Source organism: Triticum aestivum, chromosome 5B (assembly GCF_018294505.1).
Source record: "Triticum aestivum cultivar Chinese Spring chromosome 5B, IWGSC CS RefSeq v2.1, whole genome shotgun sequence".
NCBI classification, from domain to species: Eukaryota; Viridiplantae; Streptophyta; class Magnoliopsida; order Poales; family Poaceae; genus Triticum; species Triticum aestivum.
The window spans coordinates 607,839,152-607,852,439 of NC_057807.1; the positions used below are offsets into that span (position 1 = coordinate 607,839,152).

Below are 13,288 nucleotides of genomic sequence, written 5' to 3' on the forward strand. Positions count from 1 at the left end.
CGGTGTTCAACCGTAAGGTCCCCATCTATGGGCCTTACCTGTTTCACTTGATATCCAAGACTTGGGAGAAACCTCTATCCCGATGATGAGTTTGTTGCCCCCGGCTGGATTCATCATGAGCCCATCAAGATCCACATCAAGAGCCAATGGGCTAACACCACCACCAGTGTTGAGGCCGTGGCTGCCATAATGGATGTGGATGAGGATGAGACCGAGGAGGAGGAAGATGATGAGGACAGTTCTGATGGATACACCCCTCCCTCTTCTGAGCCATCTTGGGCGAAGAAGTTGAAGACAAAGATGAAGAAGTTGTTCTGCATGCAGACCCAGGGGCAGTATAGGGCCCATGTTGCTCAGAAGCAGAGTCGCTGTCGCGACAAGAGGATCTTGAGGAACCTTGGTGAGGAGGTGTCTAGCGGATCCGAGAAGCACATCACCCCTGAGGCAGACTGGGTGGCCAAGCAGGGCTTCATGTGGACTGAGTCTGAGGAGGAGAAGGAGGAGCCCATTCCCATTGCTGAGCCTGACGAGGAGTCGTTTTCAGCCTGAGCTACCACCTGTGTCATAGGTGTCCTCTCTGCCTTTTTGGTGTCTCGATGCCAAAGGGGGAGAGAGTGTAGGATTTGCGTGTCGTGTGTCATGTGTTTTAGCTCTGTTGCTTTGCTTTCCGTCTGTTGAACCTCGTTTGCTTTGGTTGAGTTTGTTTGGTTTGTGCTCGTGAGACCAAGTTATCTATCATATGGTGTAAGACATATGCACTCTTACTTATCCTTCTGTCTTAGTCACTTAGTTATATCCATCATCTTGCCTACTTGCTTGGTGTTGATTATATGCCTTCTCTATAAAATATAGGGGGAGCGTTGATCCTAGTATGTGTGCCATGCAGTCCAAAGCACATCTCTAGAGTGCACACATCTAGGGGGAGCCCGTCTATATTTTATAGATTGTGGGTTTGCCGTTGCCTCATTGTATATCCCTATGTGCAAATCCCGTATTGTCATTAATCCACCAAAAAGGGGGAGATTGTAAGGGCATACTTATCCCTTAGTTGTTTTGGTGATTGATGAAAATGCTTTTGCAGACTAATCATGTGCATTGAGCTATTCAGATATATCATGTCTGAACACAAGATGATTTGGTGCCCCTCAAAGACTTTTGAAGACGACATTTCTCTATGTTTCTTTTCGGTGGATTTGAGTCATAGGAAAGCCGTACTATTAAGAGGGGGTCCGCGTTGGAAAGGTTTGGGTGGAATCTCACGTACACATGTTCCTTTTGCACCTCCTTTCCTTTGGCTCTTTGGATCTTCCTCCGTCTCACCGTGTCTCTACAGAATGAAAGACTCCTAGTGTTGATGTTCAAAGGTTGGCGGTAGTACTGCTCCCTAGAGCAGTACTACCGCAGGCACTAGCGGTAGTACCGCCCCCGGCACGATAGTACCATAGGTGCCCATGGTAGTACTGCTCCCCCTGAGCGGTAGTACCGTGAGCTCTGGCCAGGCGCTGCTACACAAGCGGTAGTAGGGGCAAATGTAATTTTTTACATCCGTGCCCTACGCGGTAGTACCATGCTCCGGCGCGGTAGTACCGTGAAGCCTGGCCAGGCACAACGGCATGAGCGGAAGTAGGGGCAGATGTAATTTTTTACATCCGCGCCCTACACGGTAGTACCGCACCTGGTTTGCGGTAGTACCGTGTCGGATTTTTGCATAGATATAATCTCAGCGGAGGTAGTCACGGATGTAATTTTTTATATCCGTGCCTATCGTGCCTGGAATGTGCCTGCCTTGCGGTAGTACTGCATGTGGTCGCGGTAGTACCGCGCTAGCGGTTCTACCGTCCCCTGTTGGTGCTCATCAAAACGAGTCCAGGCCCTGCCGTGCCCATGGTAGTACCGCGAGCCTCTGCGGTAGTACAACAGGTCCGTGTGGTAGTACCGCTCCTGGTGTGCGGTAGTACTGCGGATCGCGAGCTGAGTTGGTGGGTAACGGTTGGAATTGTCCCATGACTATAAAAGGGGTGTCTTCTTCCTCTAGTTGACTACCTCTTCCATCCCTAAGCTCCATTGTTGCTCCAAGCTCCATTTTCGCCCGATCTCTCTCCCTAGCCAATCAAACTTGTTGATTTTCTAGGAATTGGTTGAGAAGGCCCCGATCTACACTTCCACCAAGAGAAATTTGATTCCCCCCACTAATTGATACGTCTCCGTCGTATCTACTTTTCCAAACACTTTTGCCCTTGTTTTGGACTCTAACTTGCATGATTTAAATGGAACTAATCCGGACTGACGCTATTTTCAGCAGAACTGCCATGGTGTTATTTTTGTGCAGAAATAAAAGTTCTCGGAATGACCTGCAAATCCACGGAGGCACTTTTCAGAATTAAAAAAATACTGGCGAAAGAATTAACGTCAGGGGGCCCACACCCTGGTCACGAGGGTGGGGGCGCCCCCTGCCTCGTGGGCCCCCTGGACGTCCACCGACCTTAACTCCAACTCCATATATTTTCTTTCACGGAGAAAAAATAAGTGAAGAATGATTCATCGCGTTTTACGATACGGAGCCGTCGCCAAGCCCTAAAACCTCTCGGGAGGGCTGATCTGGAGTCCGTTCGGGGCTCCGTAGAGGGGAATCCGTCGCCATCATCATCATCATCAACCATCCTCCATCACCAATTTCATGATGCTCACGGCCATGCGTGAGTAATACCATCATAGGCTTGCAGGACGGTGATGGGTTGGATGAGATTTACCATGTAATTAAGTTAGTTTTGTTAAGGTTTGATCCCTAGTATCCACTATGTTTTGAGATTGATGTTGCTATGACTTTGCTATGCTTAATGCTTGTCACTAGGGCTCGAGTGTCATGATTTCAAATCTGAACCTATTATGTTTTCATGAATATATGTGAGTTCTTGATCCTATCTTGCAAGTCTATAGTCACCTATTATGTGTTATGATCCGTTAACCCCGAAATGACAATAATCGGGATACTTACCGGTGATGACCGTAGTTTGAGGAGTTCATGTATTCACTAAGTGTTAATGCTTTGGTCCGGTTCTCTATTAAAAGGAGGCCTTAATATCCCTTAGTTTCCATTAGGACCCCGCTACCATGGGAGGGTAGGACAAAAGATGTCATGCAAGTTATTTTCCATAAGCACGTATGACTATATTTGGAATACATGCCTACATTACATTGATGAACTGGAGCTAGTTCTGTGTCACCCTATGTTATAACTATTACATGAGGAATCGCATCCGACATAATTACCCATCACCGATCCAATGCCTACGAGTTTTTCACATATTGTGCTTTCTTATTTACTTTGCTGTTGCCACTGTTACAATTACTACAAAACTGCTACTGTTACTTTTGCTATCATTACCGTTACTTCCATACTACTTTGCTACTAAATATTTTGATGCAGATACTAAGTTATCCAGGTGTGGTTGAATTGACAACTCAACTGCTAATACTTGAGAATGTTCTTTGGCTCCCCTTGTGTCGAATCAATAAATTTGGGTTGAATACTCTACTCTCGAAAACTGTTGCGATCCCCTATACTTGCGGGTTATCACTAATCCCTCGCGGATCTTGTTACTCTTGGGTGTTTGAGCACCCTGGACGGTTGAGGTCACCGTAGAGCCATAGTCCATTGTGGTGAAGCTTCGTGGTGTCGTTGGGAGCCTCCAATTAAGTTGTGGAGATTGCCCCAACCTTGTTTGTAAAGGTTCGGTCGCCACCTCTAAGGGCACCAATAGTGGAATCACGGCATCTCGCATTGTGTGAGGGCGTGAGGAGAATACGGTGGCCCTAGTGGCTTCTTGGGGAGCATTGTGCCTCCACACCGCTCTAATGGAGACGTACTTCCCCTCAAAAGGAAGGAACTTCGGTAACACATCCTCGTCTCCATCGGTTCCACTTTTGGTTATCTCCCACCTTTACTTGTGCAAGCTATATTGTGTTATATCCATTGCTTGCTTGTGTGCTTATTGTTGTTGCATCATATAGGTTGCTCACCTAGTTGCATATCTAGACAACCTACTTTGATGCAAAGTTTAATTTGGTAAAGAAAAGCTAAAAAGTGTTAGTTGCCTATTCACCCCCCCAGTCAACTATATCGATCCTTTCACATCTGCACTACAAGAACCGTACCAAACTGATCAAGGTTGCCGAATTGTACTCTCGGCTCATTAGTTTCGAGAACATGCTCACCATGTTTGAATGCGACACTTTCTCCCACTCCTCTGCAAACGTCGCTACTCATGAAGGTCACGATGGAGACCGAGATGACAACCATGGTAACGGAGGCCATGAAAAGGAGGTCGCAATATTGCAAGCGGCAACAACAATGATCTTCCCGACATTGTCAACCAAATCTGCCAGAAGCCAAACTATACCATTATAGAGTGCTACCACTGCTTTGACTCCTTCACTAAGAATGAGAAGAGTGTAGGGACTTCCACGAGTTCATCCTGCGGGGTGGACATGGATTGGTACCTTGATATAGGGGCTATCGATCACATCACGAGTGAACTTGACAAGCCGACAGTCCGCAACAAGTACAACGACCATGATCAAGTGCACAAAGTCAATGGAGAAGGTATAAGTTAGCCATATTGGTCAATCTATTGTCCATACTCCTACTCGTGATCTTCATATTAAAGATATCTTGCATGTACCTAACACCACAAAGAACCTAATTTCTGCTCATCCTTATCCACTGATAATTATCCATTTCTTAAAGTTCACCCCCCAAATTCCTTTTTGTTAAGGAACATGAACGAGGAAAACCCTTATCCGTTGTAGATGTAGGAGTGGTCTCTATTTATCATCGGCTTTGTTGAGTTCAAGAAGGCGGGCGTTTGGTGTCAATAAGCTATCTACTGTAAGGTGGCATAGCAGGCTAGGACATCCTTCATCCATCATAGTTCGTCATGTTCTTAGCCAAAATAGCATTCCTTTTTCGAGTAGCGAGTTGAATAAATAGGGTGTTTGTGATGCTTGCTAAAAGAGTAAAAGTCCCTAGTTCGAATAATGTACCCAATGTTCCTTTAGAGAAAAATTTCTCTGATGAACGGGGGCTAGTCGTGATTCTATCAATAGGAAAAGTTATTATGTGAGTTTCATTGACTACTGGAGTAAATTCACATGGATATATCTCCTTCAACATAGATCCAAAGTCTTTAAAATCTTTCATGAATTTCAAACTCCCAAGAGAGATTGTTTAATCGGAAAATTATCACCATGCAAACAGACTGGGGTGGCGAGTATGAACGTCTAAATTCATTTTTCGCAAAATTGGAGTTACACACCATGCCTATTACCCGGATGGCCATCAACAGAATGGGTCGACGGAAAGAAAACACCGTCATATTGTTGACGTTGGTCTCTCTCTTTTCGCCCATGCTTCAATGCCTCTGAAGTTTTGGGATGCGGCTTTTCTTGCGGCCTCATATTTGATCATTCACACCCCTAGCAAAGTGATAAATTTTGAAACTCCATTGGCACACTTATTTCATGAACAACCCAATTATCATTCTCTTTGAATTTTTGGGCGTGTATGTTGGCCTAAACTTTGTCCATATAATTTTGGGAAACTAGAATCTCGGTCTAAATAATGTGTATTTCTTGGTTATAACAATCTCCACGGAGGCTTTAAGTCTTGATGTTGCTGTCGACCGTGAGTTGAAATAATTGTTCTAAAACTAAGGTAGCAAATAAAGAACATACAAGTAAAGGATTAAAAAAACTATTGTTTTTCCTAAGCGCAGAGAGGTTCGGCTCACGGTGAATAATGAATGTGCTAGTGCGGTAACATTAGGTTACCTATTCATATAATTTTACCTCTTCATTATCTGCATTCGGTATGAGAGTCACCATGGAATAGCCAAATTCTTCTTGTCGGAATTGAATGGCTCTATTATTCTGCCTTCCGTAACCATTTGCAATGGTCGGCTCAATAATCAAGGTTGTTAGAATGAACCAACGCCTTAAGTATCATGGGTTTTCGTTATCCTTATATTGTCTTCACTCCTCGTTGATACCAGCTCCTTGTTGTCCTCAACAATTGAGGTCGTTGGACCGGAACAACGCTAAACAATATGTGGTTACCTGTGTAGGTCTTTGGATCATGTTGTGTGGGCCATTAAATTAGACAACAAACATAACACTTATGACATATACACAAACTACTAATTAATCGTAGGAATAATCTCACAAATATCAACATATTGCTTAGGCACAAATAAATATCACCACCCCCTATATCTCCCACGCCTTGGGAATTACTTACACATGTGAGAAGGATGACAACCAAATGCAGAGATATGCAAAAAATAAACCATCTCAATAATATCATAGTTTGCCATAATAAGATGAATGTTTAAACTGATCTCAATCTCTGGATCAAGTACAAATAGATTTTACAAACCCTAGCCTTACAAATTGGAATCTATCTGTGTGGTGGTAGTGTGGTTGATGGAATGGAGGATCGTGTTGTGAAGCAAGTCGAAATAGATCTAAGTGAAGCTCTTCTCATCAGGATCTCTCTCCTCTACTCTATTCGTGGTTTGAGGGTGCTTTGTTGGTCTTCTCTCTATGTTGCCAACATGAAAGTTGATCTCTATACATGAGAGGGAGGCGACGACACCTGGTACGAACTGTGGTACGAGCGGCTATGCTCGTACCACAAACCGCCTTCTCCTCTGGATGCGCCCGACGAAAATCTTTTCAATAGGAAAGTTGCTCATCTCCTCCTATATCATCCAACTATAGCTTGAAATTTTTCCAAAAGTAGTTGTACCTAAAAAACAAGTAAGGAAACAAGGTTTCTCTGTTTTTGGCAAATATGTTCAGTGAAAAGACATAAATTGGTGAAGCTGTCATAAAATGGAGTCATCAGGGTTATATTCAGTTGTTTGGTGTTTCTTCTATTGCAAAAATGCAAGAACTTAGGTGGGCATTCGAGATAAGATGTGAGTGATTGTTTGGCCAGCCTACACATGCATCTCTCTGCTAAAAGCCATGGTAAACCTAGCATGGTTAATATGATCTACCACTGCGCAATATTGCAAACTTGCTCCATACTTGTTCACAACATGGAATCCAACTAGTTTTAGATAAAAAAGTGAAGCAACATACATAGTTACCGTATAGTGTACACATAGCTTTGAAATATTGCTCGTTCGGTTGCTGCATCTGTCACAAATCTAAGCATTACTAGCCACTCGATCAACTCAGTGGTGCACTCGATTCTATGATGTTATGTTTCTAGATGATTTCCCATCAGGAAAAAAATGAAATAGATGCAAGAGGGCAGCATTGTACATAAATATATGATAGTTTATTTGACTAGGAGACACAAGACAACAACTACCTAACTTAGGCACCTACGAGCTAAGTGTAGTGAGTAAACTCATAGAATATGATGAAACAATTATTTACTTTTGTACTTAGTTTGAATATATAATGTTGTGTGTTGCAAATAAAACATTTTTATATCCTATATTACACCATCAATAATATGAGATTAGTGATACATTTACATTCTTTATAACGATACTCAAATATTTAGTGATATAATCTTATTTACGGAAGACAAGTACAAAGATACAATTCCATGTAATTCTAAAGAAGTATATCCTAAATTTTCTTTCAAAAAACATATCTAAGAGACTATTGTCTGATATAGAAGATGATACGTCATTACCTTCTATTTTGCTACATTGGTGTGTAAAATATGTGCAATTGATTAGTGGTCATATTGGTTTAAGGTTGTAATAGTAAAGTTGCATGATAGCAAAAGGGGGGCACTTATCAGGCTAGAAACAATGAAGAAAACAATTATCTAGATATTAGTAACTTGCAATCATGATGAACATGATGTGATTCTTGAAATTGTTTGTCCCATTAAATAAACGAATTGTTTATTTTTTTTGTTTTACGGCCAATGCGTTGGTATTAGATGATATCATCTATTTATGTGTATGCATATCTAATATTTTTTTTAAATATTTGTTATTTGAAATTTTATATTTTTTTCATGCGAGTTTTGGTTGTTTCTTGTACTTAAAAAATCACACACGACCTGGTGTAAACCAGTACCGTGTACGTGCATCTTTCATTGCTCTGCATGACTTTTTGCACCATCAGTGATGTATCTCTCATTAGAGATGAGATATCAATTTTTAATATGATGTTTGAGCCATTTTATTTAGAGGTCTTTGTATTAGTGAACAACACATATTGACAAAAAAATCGATGCAAGACGAGGTTCCAACCGAGGAACAATCTCGATATAAGATGGAGTGACACGACATCAGTTAATGGAGCACCATAGAGTATGGTTACATGACCGGGCAAAGTGACTAGTTGGTGGTTTCGACATGTGTAATGTGATTTGAGTACATATCAGAGTGGTTTGTAAGGGTGAACCCCTAGCATCTTCGTCGCACAAGACCTTGGAGTTGAAAATTTTAGAATAAAATATACGCAGATAGCACATCGTTGTGATTCTTTTTGATGGGATCTAGTGGATAATGGGATGAATATGCTTTAATCAGACTAATAAATATCTTATGTTGGCGTTGACAAAAGGAGAAAAAGAGATCGTTTGTGTGCACTTGGTGACTAAATTAACGTAAAACAAAGTTGGCTTGCATAAGTTGTAAAAAATGTGTTAAAACCAACTCGTTGTACAACCACAATTCTTTCTCAAGATAAATATGGAATCCAATTTTTAACAAAGAAAAAATTGCATTATATTATTGTATGTTCTTTAGGTAAGCTTCATCGCTAATTGGTTTAGATATACCATTTGACGTAACATTTCTCTTTAAAAAAGTACCTTTTCACTAGAATTTGAATTTAAATATTACATTACTATTTTGAATATTGCACTTCCCATGTGTATACGTCTTTTGGCAACAATATCCTACCCTTCAAGACTTGGTATGGAGTCTAAATACCATAATGAGATTCATTTAAGTATTTTGTTACATGTCAACAATCACCAAGTACAAGCAACAACTTCATTTTTGAATTCATTCAACAGAATATGCATTCCCTTGAATCTGGATACCACCATGGCATTCATTTTAGTGTTTTTGTTCTACATGTCAACATACAACAAAAACAAGTAACACAATCCTGTTGAATTTATTGATCAAAACAAGCACCCCCCCCCCCCCCATCTCACAATACAAGTTAGTTTTAAACATTGGTATGGTCTCAACATGTCACTTTAACCTTAACTTTTCAAAAAAACAGCTATTTAAAAAAGCATGGTAAAAGATCTATTTCAGGATCAATCTAGTAATATCAATTGAATATTGTTCATAATGGATTCTTTCTATAAACATACCTATATTTGTTATGCACATATTATATTATGGAATTTTTTTGCGAGAAACTTCTAATCTATTCATCTTCAATCATGGCAGTACAAAGAACAACAGAGGTAATAAAAATTACAACCAAGTCCGTGGACTACCTAGCGACGACTATATTATATTATGGATTAAAGGGGACAATATACGATTATAAAGTTAGACAAATAAATCAAGAATCAAATCATGGGCTTATTACAATTTGAAGGTGATTCACTCGAATGCACTTGCATCTCTCTTTGTAAGTCAAGGAAAAACTAGTATGGTTAACATATTTTTTTTGCGGGTGGGTATGGTTAATATATGTTCTAACCATTGGGCATGACATCCAATCAATCTTCAGATAGGATTCAAGCAATATACGAAAGGATGTTAACAAAAGAAATTATATTCACCGTAACTCCTTCCGGAGACTCAAGCTATAAATCCAAATTTTTAAAAGTGCCAATCTACTGGAGGAAATCTTATCTATCCGTCCTTAAAAGGTATGAAATCGAAACTACCATAAGGATATGAATATTTTGAAGAGAGTGCAAACACATAATTTAATTTTGAGCTCATGTCATCAACATCTAAAACAGATACGGAGTATTATTTGTTTGCTTTGAGCATGTGAGAGAAACAGACAAGCTTGTAAAGTCAACTGAAGGCCTCCACCCGGTCCAAACTAAGCCCAACCGAGTGCACACACATATCTCTGTCTCCGTTATTGAGTGCTCACCGACGCGACTCGTGTCCACCGGCTCCGTCTAGTCGCGGCACCCTTCACCTCAAAAGAAAAAAGAAAAAAAAGTGCTCACCGATGCGGCTCGTGTCCACCTGCTCCGTCTAGTCGCGACACCCGCACATCTGGTTCGCAGTCGCAGCGATGGCGCCCAACCACCGCCCCCGCGACCTGCTCCTTCTCGCCGCGGCGCTCCTGCTCTCCGCCTCCTGCGCCGCCGCCGCCGACTTCGAGTACTGCAGTGAGTGCTCCGAACTCTCCTTTTGCGGCTAAATCATCCCCGTTTTGACTTCTGAGATTCCGGCGGATTGTGTGTGCGATGCGAGCTTCTGTTGGTGTTTGGTTCCGCAGAAAAGGGGCGCCACTATCCGGTGAAGGTGAGAGGTGTGGAGATCGTCCCCGACCCCGTCGTGCGCGGCGAGCCCGCCACCTTCAAGATCTCCGCCTCCACCGGTAAGATTTCGTCGAATAGCCTGAACTCGTTGCGACTGGGCTTGTGAATTGCGACGCCGTGTGCTCATGACTGCTGTCGGGCAACTTGAATCTAGCTTGTTAGTAGAGTACTCCCTCTTATTGGCTTATTGTTGGTAGCAGCCTACCCCAGAGTTTAGATCGGTGTCTCCGTGTGTATGTGGTAGTCAGATCAAATCGATGCACTTTAGCTTGTTTTTTGATGTATCAATTTTTTCGAAGAATCAAATTAGTGCCTTGCTGAAGGCTTCGCTGGCGCTATCCATGTACTGTTATATGTGAATTTAGTCATGTGCGCGGTAACATTTCAAGTTTTCAACCATGAATTGGAGTTTTGTGAAGGACCTAATGTGGTGTGTTAGAAACTGAGAATTGGGGAATATGTCTCTTTAGGTGTTTCTGTAAGACTTCTTTGGAGTTTGGACAAGGCAGCTGGTACTGTCTTTCTATATTTTTCACCTGGATGTTTGGACTGTGGAACGTCCAATTTTTGTTGGCTGCAAATTGCAGTGATGCGTGCATGTTTGTCGGCCTTACTTTCATCACTCCCCTCTGTTTGTCGATGCTTGTATTTGAGTTTGCCGAGGGTTCCCGAGTCTCTTAAAATTCACCTCACATGTCTACCGAAATGGTTTGTAGCCTTGTAGGAGTATGTCCCAGTTAGTTGTTCTGATAGCCAAGAGGTGAAAGAAATGTGAGTTCTAACATGTGGTTCCTGCAAAACACTTTATAGATTCCATTCTGAGTACCATGGTAGGCTTTAACATTTAAATTATTATGACGGGGATCTGGCAGGGTTTCTGCTGAAATATAATTTCTTTTTGTCTGTTGGGTCTAGTCTATCCTGGATCTGCTACTAGTGTCTGCACACGCACACACACGCATGAACGGCATGTACCCATATTTCACTGTATTTTTCTGTAACTAGAATGTTTGTTTTTTCTAGTTGCTTCCGTCCTCTGAATCTCCCTGATACATTTTTACCATTGTTTACACCTGACAGATAAAACCATCACCAAAGGGAAGCTGGTGGTAGATGTGTGGTACTTCTTTTTCCACGTCGATTCAGAGACTCATGACTTGTGTGCTGGGACTCCCTGTCCCGCAACAGGCGAATTCGAACTAACCAGCGAACAGACCTTGCCATCTTACACCCCGCCAGTAAGCATACCCGCAGTGCACACTCAATTTCGGTGCTGAACTTGTCTAGATATTTTCCCTTGTAGTGCTTTGAGATAGACGAGAGGCTCAATAGGTCGCCGCAAGTAAGATCACATCCAGGCATCCTGACGTTTTGTGTTGCTGTGATGTGCTTCAGGGTTCTTACAGCCTCCAGATGAAGCTGATGGGAGACAAGAACGAGGAGCTGACCTGCATCTCGTTCGGGTTCAGCATCGGGTTCGTCACGCCTGTCGCCGTTATGTGAACCAAATATGTGCCGCGAACCAAACACACCCTTGGACCTTGGTTGCAGTTGCAAAGAGCTAGCACACCACGTATGTATGTACCCGCAGAACTGTCTGAATCACCCCGAGTGAGAGAACCTGTGTTGGACTGAGCCGTTTTATTCAGAGTTGCTGCCAGTGCGTGTTTTTTGATTGTTGAATGTCAGGTTTGTGTGTGTCTACATGTGTGGTTGGACTCGGCGGTTGCTTTGGACGAATCATGGGCGTTTTGGGTGATTGGTTGGGGCCGGTGCCGCATTCATCCTGTGATGGCCCGACAAGGGCGTTCATCTGTGGAGGACCTGTCGTGGGTTGCTGCTAGCACGCTGTCCACCCAGGCAGAGATAGCGCCGCACTGTCAAGCACCTAAATGCTTTGTCTATGTAGTACTCTGATGAAAGCTCCTTTCTTTCTTCTGCTCTGATGATTTTGTTATATCTGATGGCTCATCGCTTAGTTATAATACGCACAAATACATGTTAAGCATGAGTCCCCACCACTGGTGCATCAACGATCATATGCGACAAGAAAGGGCGCAATATTGGCTACGCAGTCGTCCTCGTATGGTAGAGTACTAGCTAAATACCCGTGGGTCATAATGGAACAATAAATGAAATCTACGCAATATTCCACAACAGCAAAAGGGTACACATAGATACAAATGAAAGAATCGTTATAGTTTGGAACCATGCGTGTTGAGCGTGTCGGCAAACACGTCGTGAGAAACACCGACATCTTCCACACATTTCCTCCTCTGTCACACAAACCAATCAAACATTTGAAAATTGTGGGGATCTTAAACTTGAGTAAATGATACTTCCTCCGTCCGAAAATACTTATCATCAAAATGAATAAAAGGGGATGTATCTAGATGTATTTTAGTTCTAGATACATCCTTTGTTGTCCATTTTGATGACAAGTATTTTGGGACGGAGGGAGTAGTAGCAATCTACTTTGAGCGTAGCATAACATGAAGAAACGGTGGCGAGAGGTTTTATTGCTGGAGGAGAGGGTTCCAGTGGCTTTCTCTGTTGTGACAGGTGGTGATAGATTATTTCTTGCGTTTTTTATGAGAAAAAGAACACGGTAACTCACCGCCAACAAATTCACAGTGTGGGAGCAAGCAAATGACTTACGGGGAAAATAGACGCTGCGTGCTTTGTGACCTATGACCGGCATACTTTATGATTTTTGCGATTTATGGATGAGGCGTTACTTTGCAAGACAACGAATGTGGATACCAAACACTGAAGACATAT

General features: G+C 42.3%; 1 protein-coding gene across 1 annotated transcript; it reads left to right on the plus strand.

The window, feature by feature from the left end:
• Window positions 1-10,110: 10,110 nt before the first annotated feature.
• On the plus strand, window positions 10,111-12,209 carry LOC123113592 (putative phosphatidylglycerol/phosphatidylinositol transfer protein DDB_G0282179). Its single transcript, XM_044534885.1, has 4 exons — window positions 10,111-10,354; window positions 10,465-10,566; window positions 11,588-11,745; window positions 11,903-12,209. The coding sequence occupies exons 1-4, from the start codon at window positions 10,258-10,260 to the stop codon at window positions 12,008-12,010; spliced, it is 465 nt and encodes a 154-aa protein (XP_044390820.1). The 5' UTR covers window positions 10,111-10,257; the 3' UTR covers window positions 12,011-12,209.
• Window positions 12,210-13,288: the final 1,079 nt, after the last annotated feature.